The following is a 20,774-nucleotide window of genomic DNA, read 5'->3' as shown; positions in this document are numbered from 1 at the left end:
ACTGTGTGGTTTTGTGATAGATAGATAGATAGATAGATAGATAGATAGATAGATAGATAGATAGATAGATAGATAGATAGATGGATAGAGAGATAGATAGATAGATAGATAGATAGATAGATAGATAGATAGATAGATAGATAGATAGATAGATAGATAGATGCCATTCTGGCATGTTACAGGCCTATGACCATATTTGCTTGATATGGTATTATACACTGAGTGGCCATATTATTATGACCACCTGACGTTTGTAGGCAAATTAGCTATAGTTAGCTATAATTTTGCGCTGAAGTTGCTAGAGGGCCAGACCATTATAAGTAGGGAAGCAGGTTGTTTACCACAACAGTAGAAGTGATTTTTTTCTGAAGAAATGGGTAAACAACGCAATTTAACAGCCTTTAGACAACAGAAGGGCAACAGTGCAGTGTCAGATTCCTCGCATCACCTTTCAACATCTCGTGGAGTCACGAGGCGGCCCAACGAAGTCATCTCGTGGAGTCATCTCGTGGCCCAACGAAGTACTGATGGGGTGGTCATAATAATCTGGCCACTCGGTGTAGACCTGTCATTACCCACCTCTAGGGCCTAAATATCATGTACATCAGGGCTGGACAAATCCCAGGAGCCAGGGAGTCAATGTCTCTTAAAAAATTACAGCTGGCATCTGACTTTTCAGGATTTCTCTAGTTGTTGCCAGTGGAGCTGACTCCTAAAAAAGAAACTGCTGGCTCCTGGATTGAACAGACTGGCTCCTAAATTCCATATTCGTTTGTCCACCCCTGATGTACATATACAGGGAGGGTTAAGCCTTCACATCTCTTATTGGCACCCTGTTAAACTATCCTGCTGTTGGTGACACTAATGATTGATGTGCTACACTGGGAATACTTGGCAAGAAGATGGCTCGTGCTTGGCGAAGTGTTAAACTTTAGCACGGATTTACCACTTTCCACTTGACATTTGCTATCATATCTGGCATTTTATTTAAAATGCTTGGATTGTCTAGCAGTGGACAGCTTGGGAAATGTTTTATATGGGAGCAAAAGAAACACACAAACTCTTTGATCAGGAGCCTTAGATGTTTGGTTGCAAAGGAACTCAGCAAAATCAATAAATTCTCTCCATAGCTGAAGCACCTATACAGTATATCTGTTCATTCCTCTTGGTGCCAGAAATCAGGTGCAGTAGTTCTCGATGCTGAAAAAAGTATGATGAACAGTTTTGCCCATAAGGGTCCCTGATGTGTAACCTTTCCCAAACTGTTTAGCAGAATTTAACACTTAACCTTTCCTTATCTGACCCCTTCACACTTAACCTAATCCCTACCATGGACCTTTTACTTTAAATCTCCACCTAAAACATTGAACCTAAAACCTAACCTAACCCTCAAACTTAAACTAACTCCCAAAAATGAACCTAAAACATAGTCACATAAACCTTAATCATAACCTTTGACCTTAATACTAACCTAATCTAACCTAAAACCCTAACCTAATCCCTAGTACTGACTTAACCCTTGGAACAGCATACTTTCATTTTTCAATACCTCAACCATCGGCAATGATACAGTAGGTACCAGTCCTGCACAAAATGACACAGATGCTAATGCTAAAAAGTTACATAGTTACATAGTATTTGGGGTTGAATAAAGACATACATCCATCAAGTCCAACCCATAAAAGTTCTGATCCATTTATATATAACATCTGTTTTACCTGTCAGGATGTGTAGAGTAATGCACAGTCGGTGATCCCCCTACTCCTGCCATGTGATATTAGGAAGGACTGTGCACGTTCTGTACTTCTATAGACACTGTGCCACTGCCCTACCCCTGTCTTCTCTTTGTACAAAATGTAAAACATCACACCTGCGATGCCCACCCTCAGCTCTCTAGCCCATGTTAACTCCCCCTTTCATTTCCCCGATAAAGCATTCACTCTTACTGCAAGCCAGATTTCAATTTTCATCTGCCATTGTGATGCAATCTGTGTAGGCAGATTTCACATGACTAAGCTGGCTTCATCCAAAAACAATTTCATACCTTTTAATGGATGTTTTTATGTATCTATGCACTTATTCATTTGATTGTGTTTGTTGTTTTTTTAAATGTGCACGTACAGTAGTTGCTTTATTTTGCTTAATTATCAGCGGCAGAGGGTTAGAGAGAAATCATTGAGCGTGGAATGGAAATGTCCCCGGGCTGTCAGTGCACAGAGCACAGCAAAATTCATTAGACATAGAGGGCAAATGAGAGAACAGGTCCAGGATGAGCACACTAACCACTTTACATGAAGGGAGATAGGCTGTTACAGCCAGATAAAGGCGTGTATGATATGACAATGGCAGTAGTAGAGGTAGTAGCCCGTGCACTGCCATGGTTTTGTATATGCCCCTTCCTCCATGCGCATTACACCCATGGAAGCATCACAAGGCATTTTTCAGCTAGAAAAGGTTGTCATATGCTCAATAAAGTCTAGTGCGCTGCAGTGTTTAACGTAAAGTCATTTTCTTATGTGACTTTACATGTTTTAAAGTTTGTGTTTGCATATTTTTTGTTGTTGTGTAAGTATAGAGATTTGAACATTAACCACTAGAGGGAGCTCTTAGTGGCACAGTGCAGTTCCACAAGATAAACAAAGGGGGTTATTCACAAAGCTGCCAAAAGCAGCTGAGTAAATAACCGAGCCGAAGTGAGGTGAGCTGAACGCTGTTCGGCTATTCACTTCAACCTTGTACGGCTGATTTCAGCCACAAATCGGCTAAAATCAACCGTATATCGGCTGCATTCGGTCAGCCGAAGTGCAGAAGGAGTTCGACTCAGGCGATCCAAAATCGGGATTGGCTGAGCCGAAACTCCGGCAGCTCACTTGCTACCATTCGCCCATATTCTCAAATTCTCAAAATATTTTGAAACAAAAAAAAACGACACACGTGGACCTTACCGCACGCGAAGAACTTCCGTCTCATAATGTCGAATCTGACAGATGCCGGCAAAATATAAACACTTGGAATGTCGGTGACATCACCGCTAGCTCCACCCAACCGTTTCCTATTGGCCGGCACCTGCTATAGTCTTCTAGCAGGTCCCGGGCAATGAATAACAAATGGGCGTGACCTTACGGCCGGCTACACCCAGTTGTTATTGTTTAATGTCAGATCAGCGTCCCCAAGTCATTTGGGGATGCTAATCTGCCATTAACACTGGGCAGAGCGAGCTGTGAGATCACGGCTTGCTCCACCCTGCTGTCATTTGCGTGGAGATAGGTCGGCTTCGGCCAACCTTTCTCAACACTCCGCCTGTCACTACGGCTCAGCATATGGGTTCTGCTCGGCTGAGGGGCGGGCTTCCGGTGACTGCAATGCTGAACGGGCAGTGTACGCTTGTGCACACCGGCCCGTTCGGCATTTGTCTTACGAGCAGGCCACAAACCCACCGAAAATCGTACGATTCTCAGCAGGTTTTCAAGCCTGCTCGTAAGACAAAAGATGTGCGACCGTACAGTAGAAACGGTCGCACGCCTTCCATACACCTGCCAATTATCGTACGATCACGAGATTTCCTTCAAGAGCATTGCGTTAACACAAGCTTGTTAATCTGCATATTTGTGCCTATTAATATGCTTCGCTTTAAGGCAGCTCATTCAAATTAGCGGGTTGTGGTTCCATTAGTTCTCAATAGCAGCCCAACACAGTAACCCAATGCACCTCTGACCCGCATGCATTGCAGTACACCACAACACATGATAATGCACTCCTATGCATTGTGGTGTGTTGCGCTAGAAAAAATGGTGCATGCCCAGTTTTTAATCCATTTAAAGCTATTGAGAACTAATGGCACCACAACCCGCTAATGCACATAACATGGGTTAGTATGCATTGCATTAGCACATCCCACTGGAGAGGTGTAAATGAGCCCTTAAGCTGGCCATACACAGCTCGGATTTGGCCAATTACTGCTGAATCAGCCAAAATGTATGTAGTGGGTGGCCCTGTCAGCACCTCCGGGCTTCCTAAAGGAAGGATGCTCAGGTGACATCACCGTGCCTCACCGCTGCCTCCTGAGAAAGCTGAGCACTTGCAGTCCTGCGAGAATGAAGAGCTGGTACGCATGGTATTTAGGGAACCCAGCTTTCCTAGGAGGCAGCGATAAGGTGCAGTGAGATCAACTGCAACTTCTGGAAGCTTTATTAGCGTCTATATAATGCGTTTATAGGCCATTTGTCTTTGGGGGATATGGTGCTTTCAAGAGAATGGACCATTCATTTTCATGGCAGGTCAACTTAAATGCAGGCTATTCACAGTTGTTGGTAATTATCCGGTTTTCTTTTGAAGTGCGGGTAGGCACACACCTAGATTTTACATCTACTAAATTACAGCACAAAGAACTATAGAAAATAATGTAATGCAATAAGTAAAACACAACAACAAAGTAGGTGTCTTATAAACTGCGGCAATGGCCATAAAACAATACACTTCTAAAACAATGTACCGGGATATACTGTTTGAAGATGCGTCTTCATAATACTGTAAGAGTTGTCTGTATGTGAAAGGAATGGCCTAAATGTGAACATAGAGGTGTTAGATCTGTTTCTACCGATGCTTTATCATTAATGTAGTGGACCACCTTAGCTATCACACTATACAGTAAATTTTAGAAGCAATGGTAAACAGTTGAGTTTTGTATAATATCTGAAAGAAGAACTGTCCGTGTTGCACATCCACCTGTCCATTTCTGCTTTTTATTTTCAATCTTACACTGGCAGATTGAAAAAAAAAAAAAAAGTTGTGGGTTTGTGCACAAGTCACATTTATATACTTGACTGCCTTTTACTATTTTATTGTATGTATGCCTTTTATGTGTGTTTTATGATTTACCTGCTCTGATATGTACTCTGTATACATAAAATGTTTCAATACCAACTATTGTTATGGTACCTATGTCTATGAAAAAGACTATTGCATTGCAGTACTGCAGCAACGCCACGCAGGTTAACACAACGGTATATGTGTGTTGCATTGTAGTGCTAACCGTTCTAAATGGCATTCCAATTGTTATATACGATAATAAAAGCACCCCTATGCTGCAGCGCATTACAGTGCGCATATGCAAATATTTGCGGTGTGGTCTCTGGTTCTCAACCTGTGCAACCTCAGGACCCAGATTTGTCCTTGGTCATTAAGTCACGACCCAAGTCGCACTGCATACACACTCAGACATTTAAGATTCACCCAGTCTCCATACCTTACGAGAACTGGAGTGGATCCTCAGCTTGAGGTCCAGGGTGGGCTGCTGTGCTGTGATGGAGCTCCATCCATATGTGCATTGTTTGTAGAGCTCCCTTGCACGTCCTGTAGAGGTGCCAGGAGCCAGAATGTGATGTCAGTCCAGGCACCTCTTTAGGGCACGTTAGGGAGCTGTAAGCAATGCACGTATGGAGGGATCTCCCTCGTGGCCATACTCTCAGCCCACCCCACATCAAGCTGACACTCAGCGCCGGGCAGCATATTTTGAATGGCTGCTCGGGGGCGAGAACTGACAGTGCTGCGATAGGGGGAGGCTGAGGAGTGTGTCACCTAGAAAAGTGAAAGGCATGTGGCGACCCGCTGAACACGGGGTCGCGACCCACTTTTGGGTCAGGACCCACCAGTTGAGAACCAAGGGTCTAGACCTACTTAGGGTGGTGGGGGTAAAAGGGTAAGGAAACTTTGTAGAAATGTGTCCTTACCCTTCATAGCCTATTCACATTTTCATGATGCAAAGCTCATACATTTTGTTGCATGAAGATGCATTGCAAGTAGAAAACCCATTATTTCCTATGTGGCTGGTTCACATCTTTGCACTGCAGTATAGTGTAGAAAGGAAAGGTAAACTGTATGAGCCTGTTCACATCTATGTATGTGCATGACCACACGTGCTGCATGCACACAGACCATGTGATTCCAGCCTAAATGTTTAAGAATGTAGGTATATCTTTATTTGGAATTCAAAAAGTTGCCGTTGTTTATATCTGCCTTTGGCTTTTTTAATGGGTACAGTTGAATTATAAAAATATAAATGTATCTTTTTCAGCCACCAAAGGACCTTTGTTTTGGAAGTCATGGGGCGGCACTGTGGGTAAGCTTCCTAAAAATTTGAGCACACACATATAATCATGTGGACACTCATCTGTTATAAATACATGACCTTGCTCTTGGTCTGTTCTTGGTTTGCAGGTACCTGGCCTTGGTCAGTGCCTTAGCTTGTGGAGCTGACTGGGTCTTCATCCCTGAATGTCCTCCAGAGGAAGGATGGGAAGACTTAATGTGCACTAAACTTTCTGAGGTAGGAAGCTTCTCATATAGCCATAGTTCTTATATTTGTAAAGGAGAATGTAAGCCACTGCAACCTTAATCATTTCATCTTTTACTGCATTGAGTTCAGTAAACTGAAATCTAATTGATTGCTATGGAATAATGCACTGTTCACATTGAATTTTACTTATGTGCTGTATTATTGAATAAGCCTGAATGCTCTTTGTCTAGAATTCCACTATGTTCAGAGGCACTGGTGATTTCGAGATGGTTGGTCTTGGTGTTTATTTTATCTAGAGCTGGACCTGTACTAAGTAATATTTGTCTTCTTCCTCAGAACCGTGCAAGAAAGAAAAGGCTCAACATCATTATCGTCTCAGAAGGAGCCATCGATTGTCACAACACTGCAATCAGTTCAGAGAGGATCAAAGAGGTATGTATTGAATTACTGCAGTGCACTCCTACTGTCCAGCTTGGCTTATGAAAGACATATGGTATTATGTCAATATTGGCCAGAGCCTCATGCTTAAAGGAGAACTATGGGGTTAGGGTTTTTGCCCCATAGTTCTCCTTAGGGTAACGGGAGGACACAAACTAGCGTCCTCCCGTCACCCTAGGCTCAGTATACTGCGAGCTACAGCTAGCGGTATACTGAGACGCCGCAGTATAGCGCGAGCTGGAGCTCGCGGTATACTGAGACGCTGAAGCGGATCCCGACAATTATGTCTGGATCCGCCCGGCTGCGTGAGTGACAGCTGGCTCTGCCTATCCAGAGGCAGAGCCAGCTGTACCCGCCCCCTCCCCCGTCCGTTCCGCCAGTCAGCGCTGGAGGGGGGAATCCAGCCACTCCCCTGTCACGCCAGAGCGCCGTGACAGGATCGAGAAGTGAGCTAACGCCGGTATGAGTTCGCTCACTTCCCGATCTACTGAGCCGACCTGTGACAGTTTCACTGTCACAGGTCGGCTAGAACTATGAGGCTGAGTGCAGAGCACTCACCTCATAGTTCTCCTTTAAGGGCTGATTTACTAACTTACCTAACCATAGCACCAATCCTGCTTTTAACCACAACACTAACACCAATCTTCAATGTAACCCCAGCCCTAGCTTTAACCCTCCCTGTAACCTAACTCTTACACTCTGCCTCTCTGTAACCCCAACCCTAGCTTTAACTCTCTCTATAACATCAACATTAAAACTAACCTTCTTTGTTACCCCAACCTTAATACTAACCCTTCCTGTAACCCCAACCTTACACTTATCCTATCTGTAATCCCAAACCTAATCCCGCCTCCTTGCAAACCCAACCCCAATACTCATTTTTTTGTAGCCTCGGCCATAACGCTAGACCCTCCTTGTAACCTCAACCCTAACACCATCCCTCTCTGTTTCCCCAACACTAACACTAAACTTTCCTGTAACCCCCAACCCTAACACTTACCCTCCCTAATATAAACGTAACCTTTTCCGTGCATACTCACTTGTCACCTGTGCCAACATCCTCCGATGAACAGACTTTACTATGTGAACAAAAATAACAGCGTTTGTCTCCTGGTGCTGGAATCTACTGTGTTGTCCAGGCTTAAGGTTAATACATAAAATGAATGAAATTATAAATACTGTATAGGATTTTGTAAGATCATTCTAAACGAATTTGGCATGCATAGCATTGTAAACTGCCTACATTAACACATTCTTTGTCTAATCACTATGAAATATTTTATCTCAGGTATGGGTATGTCACCCTAAACTCATTGTGGACCTTTGACAAAGATTTAAGCTCACTATAGGAGCTAAGGTAGACAGTAAATAAGAAGACTGAATGCCTCACTTGATCCAATTAGGGTTTTTCTTCTGTTGTTGGGTTGATTACAGTCAATGTAAAGACAAACCAATGTGTTCTCTACCTTGTCCTTTACATTTAAAGGAGAACTATAGGGTCAGGGCTTTTCCCCATAGTTCTCCTTAGGGTAACGGAAGGACACAAACTAGCATCCTCCCATCACCCTAAGCTCAGTATACCGCGAGCTACAGCTCGCGGTATACTGAGACGCCGGAGCGGATCCCGACATCGATGTCAAGATCTGCCCAGCTGCGTGGGTGACAGCTGGCTCTGCCTATCTAGAGGCAGAGCCAGCTGTACCCGCCCCCTCCCCCGTCCGATCCGCCAGTCAGCGCTGGCGGATCGGAGCAGGGAGGGGGGAATCTAGCCCCTCCCCTATCACGGCAGAGAGCCGTGACAGGATCGAGAGGTGAGCGAACGCCGGTATATGTTCACTCACCTCCCGATCTCATTGGCACAGGTCGGCTAGAACTATGAGGTGAGTGAAAAGCACTCACCTCATAGTTCTCCTTTAATATGACTTCAGGACTAGCGTGCAGCTCCAGTACTCTGACTGGTGGTGTATTTACTCTAGGAAATTATACTCTCTCTTTCTAGGGATATACCTGATACAAACTCATCATCAAGCTAAGAACAGGCTTATTGTCCATACCATCTGGCTGCTATCAATGAGGAGAATTATGTGTAATCCTCATTCCTTAATTAGAATTAGTGCGATGGAGCAATGTGCCTGTTAAATATATTACATACATTATAAGTATAGCAGAGCATTTAAAAATTATAGTTTTAATTGATTAATATGCCTTCCTTTAAACTGTACATAGAGATTATTTAATGCTTGCCATCCATACTGACGATGCAGTAAATAATAGATAAAATAACTACAGGGAGATTGTAAAGGGTCACAAGGGAGGTGTGCATACCAGTGATCTCTACAAAGAGACCCTGTCACCTTTCTCATTCATTGTGCCAAGTGAAAGTGTTTGTATAAAGCCCACTTCCCGACCACATTATACTTTACAGCGTCCCTCTCTTCCTGCTCCTGTCATTGTTGCAGTCATGTTACCCCCCAAAAAAAGTCAGGCGCTTTGCATTAGCACTCTTTTCATATATAAATTGATATTAAACTCAGGTGTTAAATCTTAAAAATGCATTCAACTACCCTAAGTATTAAAGGGGTTCTAAACCCTCCGGTTTTTTTGCTTATATCTACTGCTAGCAAGCAGTATATATAGGCAAGAAGTGTAAAAAAAACCAAAAAACGCTTAAAATCGTTTTAAATTTACCTCGTTATCGCTGCTCGCTCCCACACCGAGAATCAGGAACTGCTCGTACGGCCGCAAAGGATCTTGGGGCGGGCGCATGCGCAGTTCCGATTCTCGGCCGGGAGACGAGCAGAGACGCAAGGTAAGTCTATGGACGCGTGCACCCGCCTGCAGACACCACTGGATCGGAGAGACAGAGCAGTCAGCGCTGGATCGGAGTGACGTCACACCGCTTGAGGGACACATGAAAACATGGGGAAAGAAGAGGAGGATCGGAAAAAGAGACATCATTTAAGGTAAGTGCTAACATTTACATGGGGGGGAGTGAAAAAATGTTTGCCTTTAATATCACTTTAACATAAATGTATCTATTTGTAATTTCACTCAGATGTAAATCCTCAAGTCATCCCTGAATTCATGTTGACACTGTCCTTCCTTCTGGAGGGTGGCTACTTTTGTTCCCCATGGTCCCTGTGTATGTTGTGAAGTAGCCACCACTTCAAGCTCACTCCCATGATAGACTACAATCTCAGTACAAATGAGAAATCTAATCCTGAGGTTATAGTCCATCATGGGAGTGAGCTTGGAGCGGTGGCTACTTTACAACACACACCGGGACCATGGGGGACAAAAGTATCCACCCTCCAGAGGAAGGACAGTGTCAACATGAATTCAAAGATGACTTGAGGATCTACATCTGAGTAATACTCAAATAAGATACATTTTTGTTAATAGATAAGGTACTTGAATACATTTTTAACTCCTAGGTTTAGTGTCACTTTAAGTCATTGTGCTGTAGATGTCATGCAGCTTCTACTAGTATTTGCTACTGAAATCTTTCAGCAAATATTTTTGAATTGTTGGGTGGTACGCTCATGCCACATCAACCTTTATTGCAAGATTGAGAGAATAATAAAAACAATGTTCATCCTTTTCCAGCTTGTGGTTTCACGGCTTGGGTTTGACACACGAGTGACAATATTGGGTCACGTCCAGAGAGGAGGAACCCCGTCAGCCTTTGACCGAATATTGGTAAGTGTTTTTTTTAACATTGTAAGACTATGTTGTATTATGAAAAGATTATCAGGGTTATTCACAAAAGGGTGAAGAGTTTGGAGAAGGCAGGAGAACTAAACAATCTAGGACAACATAGCTGAACTGGAAAGTGAGCTGAATTGGAGAATTTTTCCGAAACAGCTATTTTGTCCTAGATTGTTCCCTTCTCCTGCCTTCTCCAAACTCTTCACCCTTTTGTGATTAGTCCTGCCTATGGTTATTTTTGATTCTATCTATCTATCTATCTATCTATCTATCTATCTATCTATCTATCTATCTGTCTGTCTGTCTATCTCTATCCATGATTAAATTGTTACAATAACTGTCTTTCCTGCCAGGGTTTGGAGCAGAGATGTTAAGCTTGGGAAATGTTTGGTGAGCTAGAGTATAATGTTGCTATGTATTGACAGATTATTATCTTCCTCTACAGGCCAGTAGGATGGGAGTGGAATGTGTCCTAGCCTTACTGGAAGCCACTCCAGAAACCCCTGCCTGTGTGGTATCTTTATGTGGAAACCAAGCCGTGCGCCTGCCTCTAATGGAATGTGTACAGATGGTGAGTGTCTGAGTCATCCTATAGGATGATGGGTATGACGAGAATTGGGGACTGTGGGACACAGTTAACATTCGGATCAGTCTCTGGATTTGGCAGACATTCCTCACTTCGGCAGACTCCAGTATAATTAGGTGTCTACTCTGTTCTCACATGCTACCCAATTATCTTATCAAGAACAAAGCCATCTAACTGACATTTTTCCTGCCAGATTTTGTAAGGCAATGGTACTATTTTAGTTGCCCTTATCATAGGGCAGGAGACAGCTAGCCAATGTGCTAAATATATTAACTGCAAGAACTTAACTTCTCTGAGCCTGAACTTTACTTTGATTTCTAAACCTCTGAGATATCAGCGTGGAACTAAAACATAAGAAGTTATGAAAGTGACATTACGGGACATGAACATGAAGTGCTTAGGTGTGAATGGGATCTGAAGATATTCTGATTTTCTTCTCTTTTCTCAATCTAAGACCCAAGAAGTACAGAAGGCAATGGATGACAGGCGGTTTGCAGATGCTGTAAGGTTGCGTGGAAGGTACAGAATACCTGAAGCTGATATTTATATATTCATTTGAAAATACTTTTGTGTGTTTTATATGATTAATCCATATTTTTATTGAATATTTCAGGAGTTTTGAGAACAATCTAAACACGTACAAGCTCCTTTCACATAAGAAGAATATATCTGAACTTCCAAAGGTAATGTGAACTGTGTTACTGTATGTCTTTCTTATCTCATTGTGTCAGAATATTTCTTCGAGTGATAATGATCACTTCTGTTACTTGTTTGCGCTCCTTATCTATAACACATATGTCTGCAATAGTCTAAGGCTAGCCATACACTCATTGATTCCTACATCCACGCGAAACAACATGGGTGGATAAATCTGGGAATATATAGCTAGCCTTAGAGGAATCCCCACTGTTGCCTCTTGTATTCAGACAGCGAGCACCTGCAGTTGTCTGTATACCTGTACGGCAACTGCATCTGATTTGGTGCAGCTACTGTTCAGCCCACAATTTCCCACCCGGCTCCTTCGATTTTGTAATTGATGTTTGTTAAGCCAGGTTGTGCTGACATGGCCACCTGTGGTTCTAATTTTGGCCAGTTCACCAGGAATCGGCTGCCATTGCCACCCACAGCTTGAATATAAGCCGGTTCAGAGGAAATTGGCTGCCAAGGTCAACAATGGCTTGGATTTTGGGCAGCTCAGCAGGAATCAGCTGCCAGGGCCATCCACAGTTTGAATTTCTACTAATTTTGCGGTAATTGGCTGCCAGGACCACAAACGGCTCGAATTTTGAACAGCAATCAGCCACAAGGGTCATCCATGACTTGAATTTTGATAATTTTATAAGGAAACTTTTAAAATAGCCATCCCACCTCAGGAAAGGTCCTGGAATTAAAGCATCACCTGTACCTATGGGACAATCATTCACTGGAACAGGATTGGCTGGTTCTGCTGCATTTTTTATTCTTCTATAAGTAGTTTGTGCCTGAGGCCTGCCCCTATAATTTCACCTTTCTATGGAAGTGCTTTATTACTTTATCATTAATCTGCATAGGATGCATCACGAATAGATGACTAAAAAACAATAACATTGTCGTCTTCTTCTTAACAATGTCTTCTCTTCCTAACAGGATAACACCCCCTGTAGTGTACGTAATTTTATGTTTAGTGCTTAAGATTGGCCAATGGTTCTAAAATGATGCTTTAATATTGCATGTGATTCAACTTGTGTGAAGTTTTTCAGCTTGCATGCGTGCTACCTAAGGCATGAGCAAAGTACAATTCAGCCCTAACTGCTACTTCCCCACTAATAACAACTAGTAAATATTCGCTCATTCAGTGGGCGCAGACTAATATTTACCGCATCATGTACTGTAAGAACAGTAACAGCTGAGATAGCCACAGACATTAGATGGCAGTCTGACTTGGGGGTATGTTGAAACCAACTATTTTTTCAAAATCATTTAGAATCAGACTTGTATCAACCAACTGCAAATATCTGAGCAATAACAAGAGGGAACAAACTTCAAAGGGAGCGAATATAATATAATACAAGCTGAAAAAGAATCCATCCCAGGCAATTAAAGTGACATTAAACCCTCAGATTTTTAACATAAACCAATACTGTAATGTGTGCCTTACTGTAATCCATGGTCGTTTCCCTTCTCTTTGCTGCTCTTCCTTTTAAATCCTCATGTCTTCTCATGCTTGGGGAGAACTTCCCTTTGCAGCTGAGTGCCTCTTCCTGTAGTGCTGGCTCAGGTTGCAAACGTACACACAGACACCATGTAGTCATTCCAGAGACAAGGCAGTCTGCTGCAAAACAGAAGTTCTCCCCAAGCATGAGAAGAGATACAGATTTAAAAGGAAGAGCAGCAAAGAGAAGGGAAAAAACCATGGATTACAGTAAGGCACACATTACAGTATTGTTTTATGTTAAAAAATCTGAGGGTTTAATGTCACTTTAAGTGCTGGCTTGGGAATGACTGGCAGGGAAGCCTGCTGGTACTCCTGGTAACATTAACAACCATTACCTGATTTTATTAGATCTTCTTACGTCATTGAGCATCTACTGTGTTGGTAATAGAATAATTAATAGGTTGTTACATCCCATAGAGGTATAATTATGCATAAAAGTGTCTGAAGAAGAACAATCCTGGCAATCCATAGAAACCAAAACCTTTGGAAATGTAGGGTTTACGTTCCAGGAGCCTCATTTCAGAGTTAAACTTAAACTGGTTTTTAGTTTTGGATAGAGAAAGGATGGGTTATGACCCCTGCCAGCTTCTTTGGCCCCACTGGGGAGGTTTCCCTTCTCTTCCTGTCTGATAGCCACAACAAGAAGTTAAGGAAATCCCTGGTGGTCAGCAGGATCACTGAAACTAGTGTCCCCATTGGAAGATTTCCCTTCTCTTCCTGTTCTGATGGCAGCCCAAATTTGGGGATTTTCTTTCACTTTCAGTGCTAAAGTTCACCAGGCAAATAGAGAGGGTGAAGCTCCCTGACAGGTAGCTCCCCACAGTCTCAATACAGATTAGTAAACTAAATATGAGATTGTAGTCCATCACGGGAGCGAGCTTGGAGCCGTGGCTACTTTACATCACACACAGGGACCATGGGGAACAAAAGTAGCCACCCTCCAGAAGGAAGGACAGCGTCGGCACCAATTCAGAGATGATTTGAGGATCTACAGCCAAGTGATACACAAATAAGATTTTTGGTGATAGTTGGGGTATTCAAATCTACTTTTAAGATTTAACTTCTAAGTTTAGTGTCACTTTAATATTATCATCCATGATAGGTAGATAAGTGCCTATATAAAAAAGCCCTTTCAGTGTTTAATCATTCCACAGGAAAATATCTATCCATATTACATCATTAAGCAGCTAACAGGAGAAGAGAACACAAAGGTTTTTTTTAAATTTGCTAACAAAACCGATGAATAGTCTGTATGTCGGTAGTCTAGAACCTGAAATTGTTGTCATTGAGAGAGGAAGGCCAATTCAGTATTGTGGGGGAAGGGAGCTCTGGAGGATCATTATTGGGTGGTTTGTATCAATTACTGTCTTACTTGGATAATCCCATAAGATTGCTTTAAACTGGCAATATACCTTGTGATTATTGTTCGATTTCTTTCGCCCCGTCATCGAACCCATGCTCAATTTCCGCTCAAATGCCCCATTACGCACAGACCAATGTCGATTTCAATTATCGTTCGTTAGCAATACTAACTGGCTGAATTTCATCGATCGTCAAAATAGATTTTCGTTTGCGCATGTGCAGTGTTCATGTTGCAATTTGTTACCATACGAAAACGCCACTAATCCATCGATTTTCATACGATTCAAAACATCTTCCAGCTTGACTGATCGAGGGAATTCGCCCAGTTGTACAGTAATTGTGGTCGTTCACTTCCCATCAACTGGCGGCTTTAGAATCCTGCAATTACTACACTCGGATCAATAGCAAGGTTCAATTATGTACATGTGTTCATAATTATGTCGTTATGTATAATTTACAAAGATGCTATCACTAGGATCTTAATTAGGATGACTTTACAATTTGAAGAGCAACCAAAAATGACTAACATACAGTATATAAAAAGGGATAACTTATAGGAATGTTGTATGACATAAAGAGTCCAGTAAGCCTGCAGTATATGTAACCATTTACCTGGCCTCCAAATAACACAGAAACTTACCAACATCTTACTAAATGTTAAGGTGTTATTTTGATTACTGTATAGGTTTAACAATCTTACATTTTATTAGTGGTTAGTAATACCTGTTCCCTTTACTACTTCTGATACATATGACCTAACACCCATAAAAAAATACGAATATATATATATATCAGACAAGGTTTTAAAGCCTGCTTGATTCATCTTTCTACCCAAGACTGCTCAGCCAAGAGTTGTCTGCTGGCGCTGCAGATGACATGTCTCATGTGTATGGCCAGTTTTACAAAACAGCAGCCTTTATAAATAAGTTTAGCACCAGAGGGACAACTTTACTTCAGTGTCATGCTGTGTTCATATAGTCTGATAATGAAAATGTATATCTAACCAAGACTTTAAAATTTTTTTGTATGGTGTAGGGAAGGATATGAACCCCTATCAGCTATTTACTGTTGACTGTGTCTCCCCTGAGGAGATTTACCCTTTGTGTTTGTCCTGGGAAATCCAGAATTCTACAGCTATCACCAGAATAAGAGGTGAGCGTAAATCTCCCAATGGGGACCCTTGTTCTGGTGACAACGGTCAGCGTTGTCACCAGAACAAGGGTCCCCATTGGGAGATTTACGCTCACCTCTTATTCTGGTGATAGCTGTAGAATTCTGGATTTCCCAGGACAAACACAAAGGGTAAATCTCCTCAGGGGAGACACAGTCAACAGTAAATAGCTGATAGGGGTTCATATCCTTCCCTACACCATACAAAAAAATTTTAAAGTCTTGGTTAGATATACATTTTCATTATCAGACTATATGAACACAGCATGACACTGAAGTAAAGTTGTCCCTCTGGTGCTAAACTTATTTATAAAGGCTGCTGTTTTGTAAAACTGGCCATACACATGAGACATGTCATCTGCAGCGCCAGCAGACAACTCTTGGCTGAGCAGTCTTGGGTAGAAAGATGAATCAAGCAGGCTTTAAAACCTTGTCTGATCACCTTTATACCCCCCTTGAGATAAGCTGAGATATGCACTCATGCCTCTTCTTCTCCAGTAGTTGGATCCTCATTTAACCACTCATTCTTTTCGAAAAAGATAACCTAATAGTTTGGTAGCAGTATCTGGTCACATGATACAGGCTTTAATCCGCTTAGTTAATGTTGCCTGTTTTAAGACAGCTGCCAAAACATGGTCATCCACTTTAAATGATTATAAGACCTATACATGTACTATAAAGCTAGAAAACCCTTTGCCAATTTGGAGTCACCGCAGGTATCAGGAATTCATTCAAGTGAATAGGTTTGCTGTGTTTTGCTCCCCTGCTTGATGCTGTGCTTGCCCGCTCAGTTCTTGCAGTACTGTATTTATATCATGCTGCTTGTTCTTTTCAGAGTAACTTTAATGTGGCTGTCCTGAACGTGGGGGCTCCAGCCGCTGGAATGAATGCTGCTGTGAGGTCTGCAGTGAGAGTCGGCATTACAGAAGGACACAAGATGTTTGCAGTCAGTGATGGCTTTGAAGGATTCGCTAAGGGTCAGGTGAGTCCTCTGATGCCCACTTCTATATATAATGTTTTGCACTTACTAGATCATATATAGTCAGATAAACCCAAACTACCTAAACGATGTATTATTATTTCTGTTCAGTATATTTAAAGTGTACCTGTCCTCCATTTACACAGATAACAGACACTGGCCAGTATTATAGTAGATACAGTTTATTAAAGAAAGGGCTTACACCATAAATCACAATGTGCAGAGAGAAGAAAAAGAAAATTAATTGGAAATGAAAAGAAAATATTAGAATCCTGAGCTAAATACTTTTAAGAGCTATGGTGAGGTTGTGATCTTTGGAGTGTACAGCGTATGTCATTAAAACTTTAACAAAGTACCTTGGGCGTACACTCTATGCCAGGGGTGGGCAACTCTGGCCTTTCAGCTGTGCTTTAACTACAAATCCCAACATGCCTCTGGTAGTCATGTCTGTTAATGTCACTCTTGCAGTGTGCCATGGGACTTGTAGTGCCACACCAGCTGGAGGGCTAGAGTTACATACCCCTGCTCTATGCCCTGCTCCTCCTTCTAATATTTGTGCATTAGGTAATCATACTACCCACTTTTAATGCATTAGACCTCCACATATTGTTGCAAGATAACAGAAAACTGTCTAAATTCTTTTTATTTTCTTTCTACAGGTTAAAGAGATAAAATGGGGAGATGTTGGTGGCTGGACTGGTCAAGGTGGATCTCTTTTGGGAACCAAAAGGTACTGATATCTTATTTGATATCCTAAGGGAATGATTTTTAAATTATAAACTCCGCCTGAATTTCCTATGCACCTTCTAGTGGGGAGATTGCCTTGTGAACGGCATTAAGCCAGCATATGGCCAGCCAGATGATTTATAAATCATTTCCTACAAGTGAGTGGCATAGTTTTCTTAGGATGTTTTAAAGCAGTACCCCAGGCATAAAAATCATGATCTCAAGGTCTCAATTATATGTCCTATACCTATGACTTGCCTTACTTTTATAGCTGCTAGCATACTACATGAACTCTGCCTTTGTGTTGCCTTCACTGGAAGCTGCACAACCATAGAGATATCAAATAGCTGAAATTCTGGATGGGCCTGGGGCATTTTATTGCTGTGAATGTTAGATTGTTAATAATAGGTCTAGTGTTATACTGGCTCTTAAAGGAGAACTATGAGGTGAATGAAAATCACTCACCCTCATAGTTCGAGCCGACTTGTAGCAATTAAACTGTCACACTTCGGCTCAATTGATCGGAAACTGAGCGAACACATACCGTCGCTTGCTCACTTCCCGATCGTCTTCCTGCAGTGAGCGGTGACTGGCAGTCACGGCTCCCTGCAGGGATTCTCCCCTCCCCACTCCGATCCTCCAGCGCTGACTGGGGGAACGAACGGGGGAGGGTACAGCTGGCTCTGCCTCTAGATAGGCAGAGCCCGCTGTCACTCACGCATCGGGGTGGATCTCGACAGTAATGTCAGGATCCGGCCTGTCTGTGGTGTTTTCAGTATACCGTGAGCTGTAGCTCGCGGTATACTGAGCTTTGGGTCACGGGAGGAGGTTAGTATATGTCCTCCCGTGACCCTAAAGAGAACTGTGGGGAAAAAAACACTTACCCCATAGTTATCTTTTATAGAGTCACTGGCCACTGGTTCATGCTGAGCAAAGTGCCAATGCCTCTGCTCCTTGACCCCTTATACTGGTTTACTAGAGCTTCCCCATCGTTTCTTCCTTTGAAACAGCCAGTGACACTACCTGGTGCTTCCGGGTGTGGGGGATCATCTGACCATTTTAAAGATTCATGAAGAAAGAGATACAAATGAGAAATACATTTCAGTTTGATGGTAAAAACGTGTGCTCCGTGAGAGCAGCAAAGTGGGGAAAGATGGGTCATGTTTAGCACCCTTTTGCATTTGAAAACGCATGTGCGTTATGTTATGAAGATGCATGCGTGTTTTTATTGCATTGCAGCTAAATCTAATCCACCACAACAACCATTAATACATGTTTTACTTGTGGTTCCCTCCTTTTTTCCTATTTCCTCCCTGCAAACATATGTTGGACATTCACATGGACATGTCTCATCCACATGTACTTAGAATTCCAACTCATGTCTATTGCAATATTTTAGTCCATTTCCTATACCAAATAATGTATTTATTTTATTTCAGAACTCTTCCCGCTAAATATTTTGACCAAATTGCTGAACAGATACGAGCTAATAGCATCAGTGCTCTGCTCGTCATCGGAGGGTTTGAGGTAAATATCTGATCTGTTGTGTTAGACTCGTGCTTGCCCCCCCCGTCCCCCCATCCCCCCCTTATCAATATGCTTAAAGGAAAGCATGTATAGTCTAGATCAGGGGTAGTCAAGCTTCAGCCCTCTAGCTGTGGTGAGACTACATGTCCCATAAGGTATTGCAAGACTCTGACAGCCACAAGCATGACTCCCAGAGGCAGATGCATGATGTTATTTGTAGTTTCACCACAGCTGGAGGGCTGAAGTTTGCCTACCCCTTGTCTAAATAAATAATGATACAGTCTGCCTTTAGGTTTTTTTGTGACCTGAAGTCATACTCATATGAAGGTTCCTAAAGTGCCGCTGGCAACACAGACCTGGCACCTCCAAGTGTCTGAACATCAGCTCAGTTTTCATACTGAACCCATTATTACCGTAAGTACCCAGACAAGGTCCTCTATCACCCAAGGCAAAAAGTCCAAAGTGCCCCCTTCCCCTGCACATGAACTGCAAACTGCTGTAGGAGCATAAGTTGAAGATCCTGCGCTTTCTGCACCCCCTCAATGCTGGTGAAACACCCAAGGCAGCCGCCTCTTCTGCCTACCCCTTGGCCCAGCCTTGTTTACCACCATGATAGGCCCATATTCGTAGGTACTCTTAGATTAAAATTTGGACCACCTCGTTTTCCGATGGGACACCCGTTGCTCTGATAACTGTCTAAAGCTGGCCATACACCAGGAGAATTTTGTTAGAAAAATGTCTTCAATTTTCTAATAGTACATGCCGTCAAATTGACGATAGTTTTTGATCATAATAATGAAAAAAAATCTTCACCATGTAAGTAGCAGGATGGAAAATCTCAAACCAACAAAATTCTAACATGTAGTTTTTGTTCAGGAAACACCATTCATTCAAAAACTGAAGGAGCAGTTAAATCAAGTGCAATTTCGAATGACATTTGTCAAGTCTCTGATGCCATCATCCAATAGTGTGATGATATTTTTCATATGAACATTCATATGAAAATCTACCAGCGTATGGCCAGCTTTAGACTGAATTTCTCTTCATAGTGGAAACAGATCCTATCACTTCCTGTTGCTTCTCCAGGACAGGAAGTGAAGGTAAATCTCCAGACAGGATCCAGACATCAAAAATTAACTGGCAATGTTTAAACCCTTTCTAACTATCTAAAAATAAGAATAAAGTATCATGAAAGTCAGAGCAATGTGAGATGTCCTTATCTGAATACCTGTTCTGTTAGTGACTCAAATTATTGAACCATGAGGGTCAGCATGGCAGCTAGGCAATTAGTATCAGCAGTTGCAGTCTCCATATTTTTCTGTTTTCTCAGGACATACTTTTGTTTAAAGTTACCTTGTCCCCACAGGGTCACTTTTACGCAACAGTTTATCTATAAAAGAAATGTGGATATACTTACTATTCTGGTAACAGCTGCAGTGTCGCCTCCCCCAAGCCACTGCAAGTATTCTACCCCTCCAGGGGTGTAAAATACTTGTTCCACTGCAGGCCTTTGTGGTTCCTCCCAACAGCCCGTAAGTATCTGAACTATTTGACCAGTTGAATACTGGCAGTGGCTGGGTAAGGAGAAGCAGCGGCTCTTCAATACACAGGCCGCTGAAAATGTAAGTATATCTACACTTCTTTAACAGGTGAGACATTGGATAAAAGTGACCCTCTAGTGACAGGGTCACTTTATTTTATAGTTTACGTGTTCTGAATATCAGATAATATAGGTATGAGGATAATAATATAGAATATATAATACATTCTAAATATTATTATTATTATA

At 42.2% G+C, this 20,774-nt stretch overlaps 1 protein-coding gene across 6 annotated transcripts in view; it reads left to right on the top strand.

Annotated features, from left to right (window-relative positions):
- Positions 1-20,774, top strand: part of PFKP (phosphofructokinase, platelet) — an 89,365-nt gene that overhangs the window by 43,810 nt on the left and 24,781 nt on the right. For all 6 annotated transcript variants that reach the window (XM_018569674.1, XM_018569669.1, XM_018569673.1 and 3 more), the window contains 10 exons: positions 6,074-6,118; positions 6,217-6,325; positions 6,632-6,727; positions 10,340-10,432; positions 10,887-11,012; positions 11,482-11,546; positions 11,641-11,710; positions 16,589-16,735; positions 17,392-17,462; positions 18,898-18,985. In XM_018569674.1, the coding sequence (XP_018425176.1) occupies positions 6,074-6,118; positions 6,217-6,325; positions 6,632-6,727; positions 10,340-10,432; positions 10,887-11,012; positions 11,482-11,546; positions 11,641-11,710; positions 16,589-16,735; positions 17,392-17,462; positions 18,898-18,985 (910 nt within the window). The remainder of the gene's footprint in view (positions 1-6,073; positions 6,119-6,216; positions 6,326-6,631; positions 6,728-10,339; positions 10,433-10,886; positions 11,013-11,481; positions 11,547-11,640; positions 11,711-16,588; positions 16,736-17,391; positions 17,463-18,897; positions 18,986-20,774) is intronic.

The sequence above is a fragment of the Nanorana parkeri genome, unplaced genomic scaffold (genome assembly GCF_000935625.1).
Source record: "Nanorana parkeri isolate BGI_ZX_2015 unplaced genomic scaffold, ASM93562v1 scaffold1378, whole genome shotgun sequence".
NCBI lineage: Eukaryota > Metazoa > Chordata > Amphibia > Anura > Dicroglossidae > Nanorana > Nanorana parkeri.
Note: the sequence above shows the minus strand (reverse complement) of the source record. Positions and strands in the feature narration are given on the sequence as shown.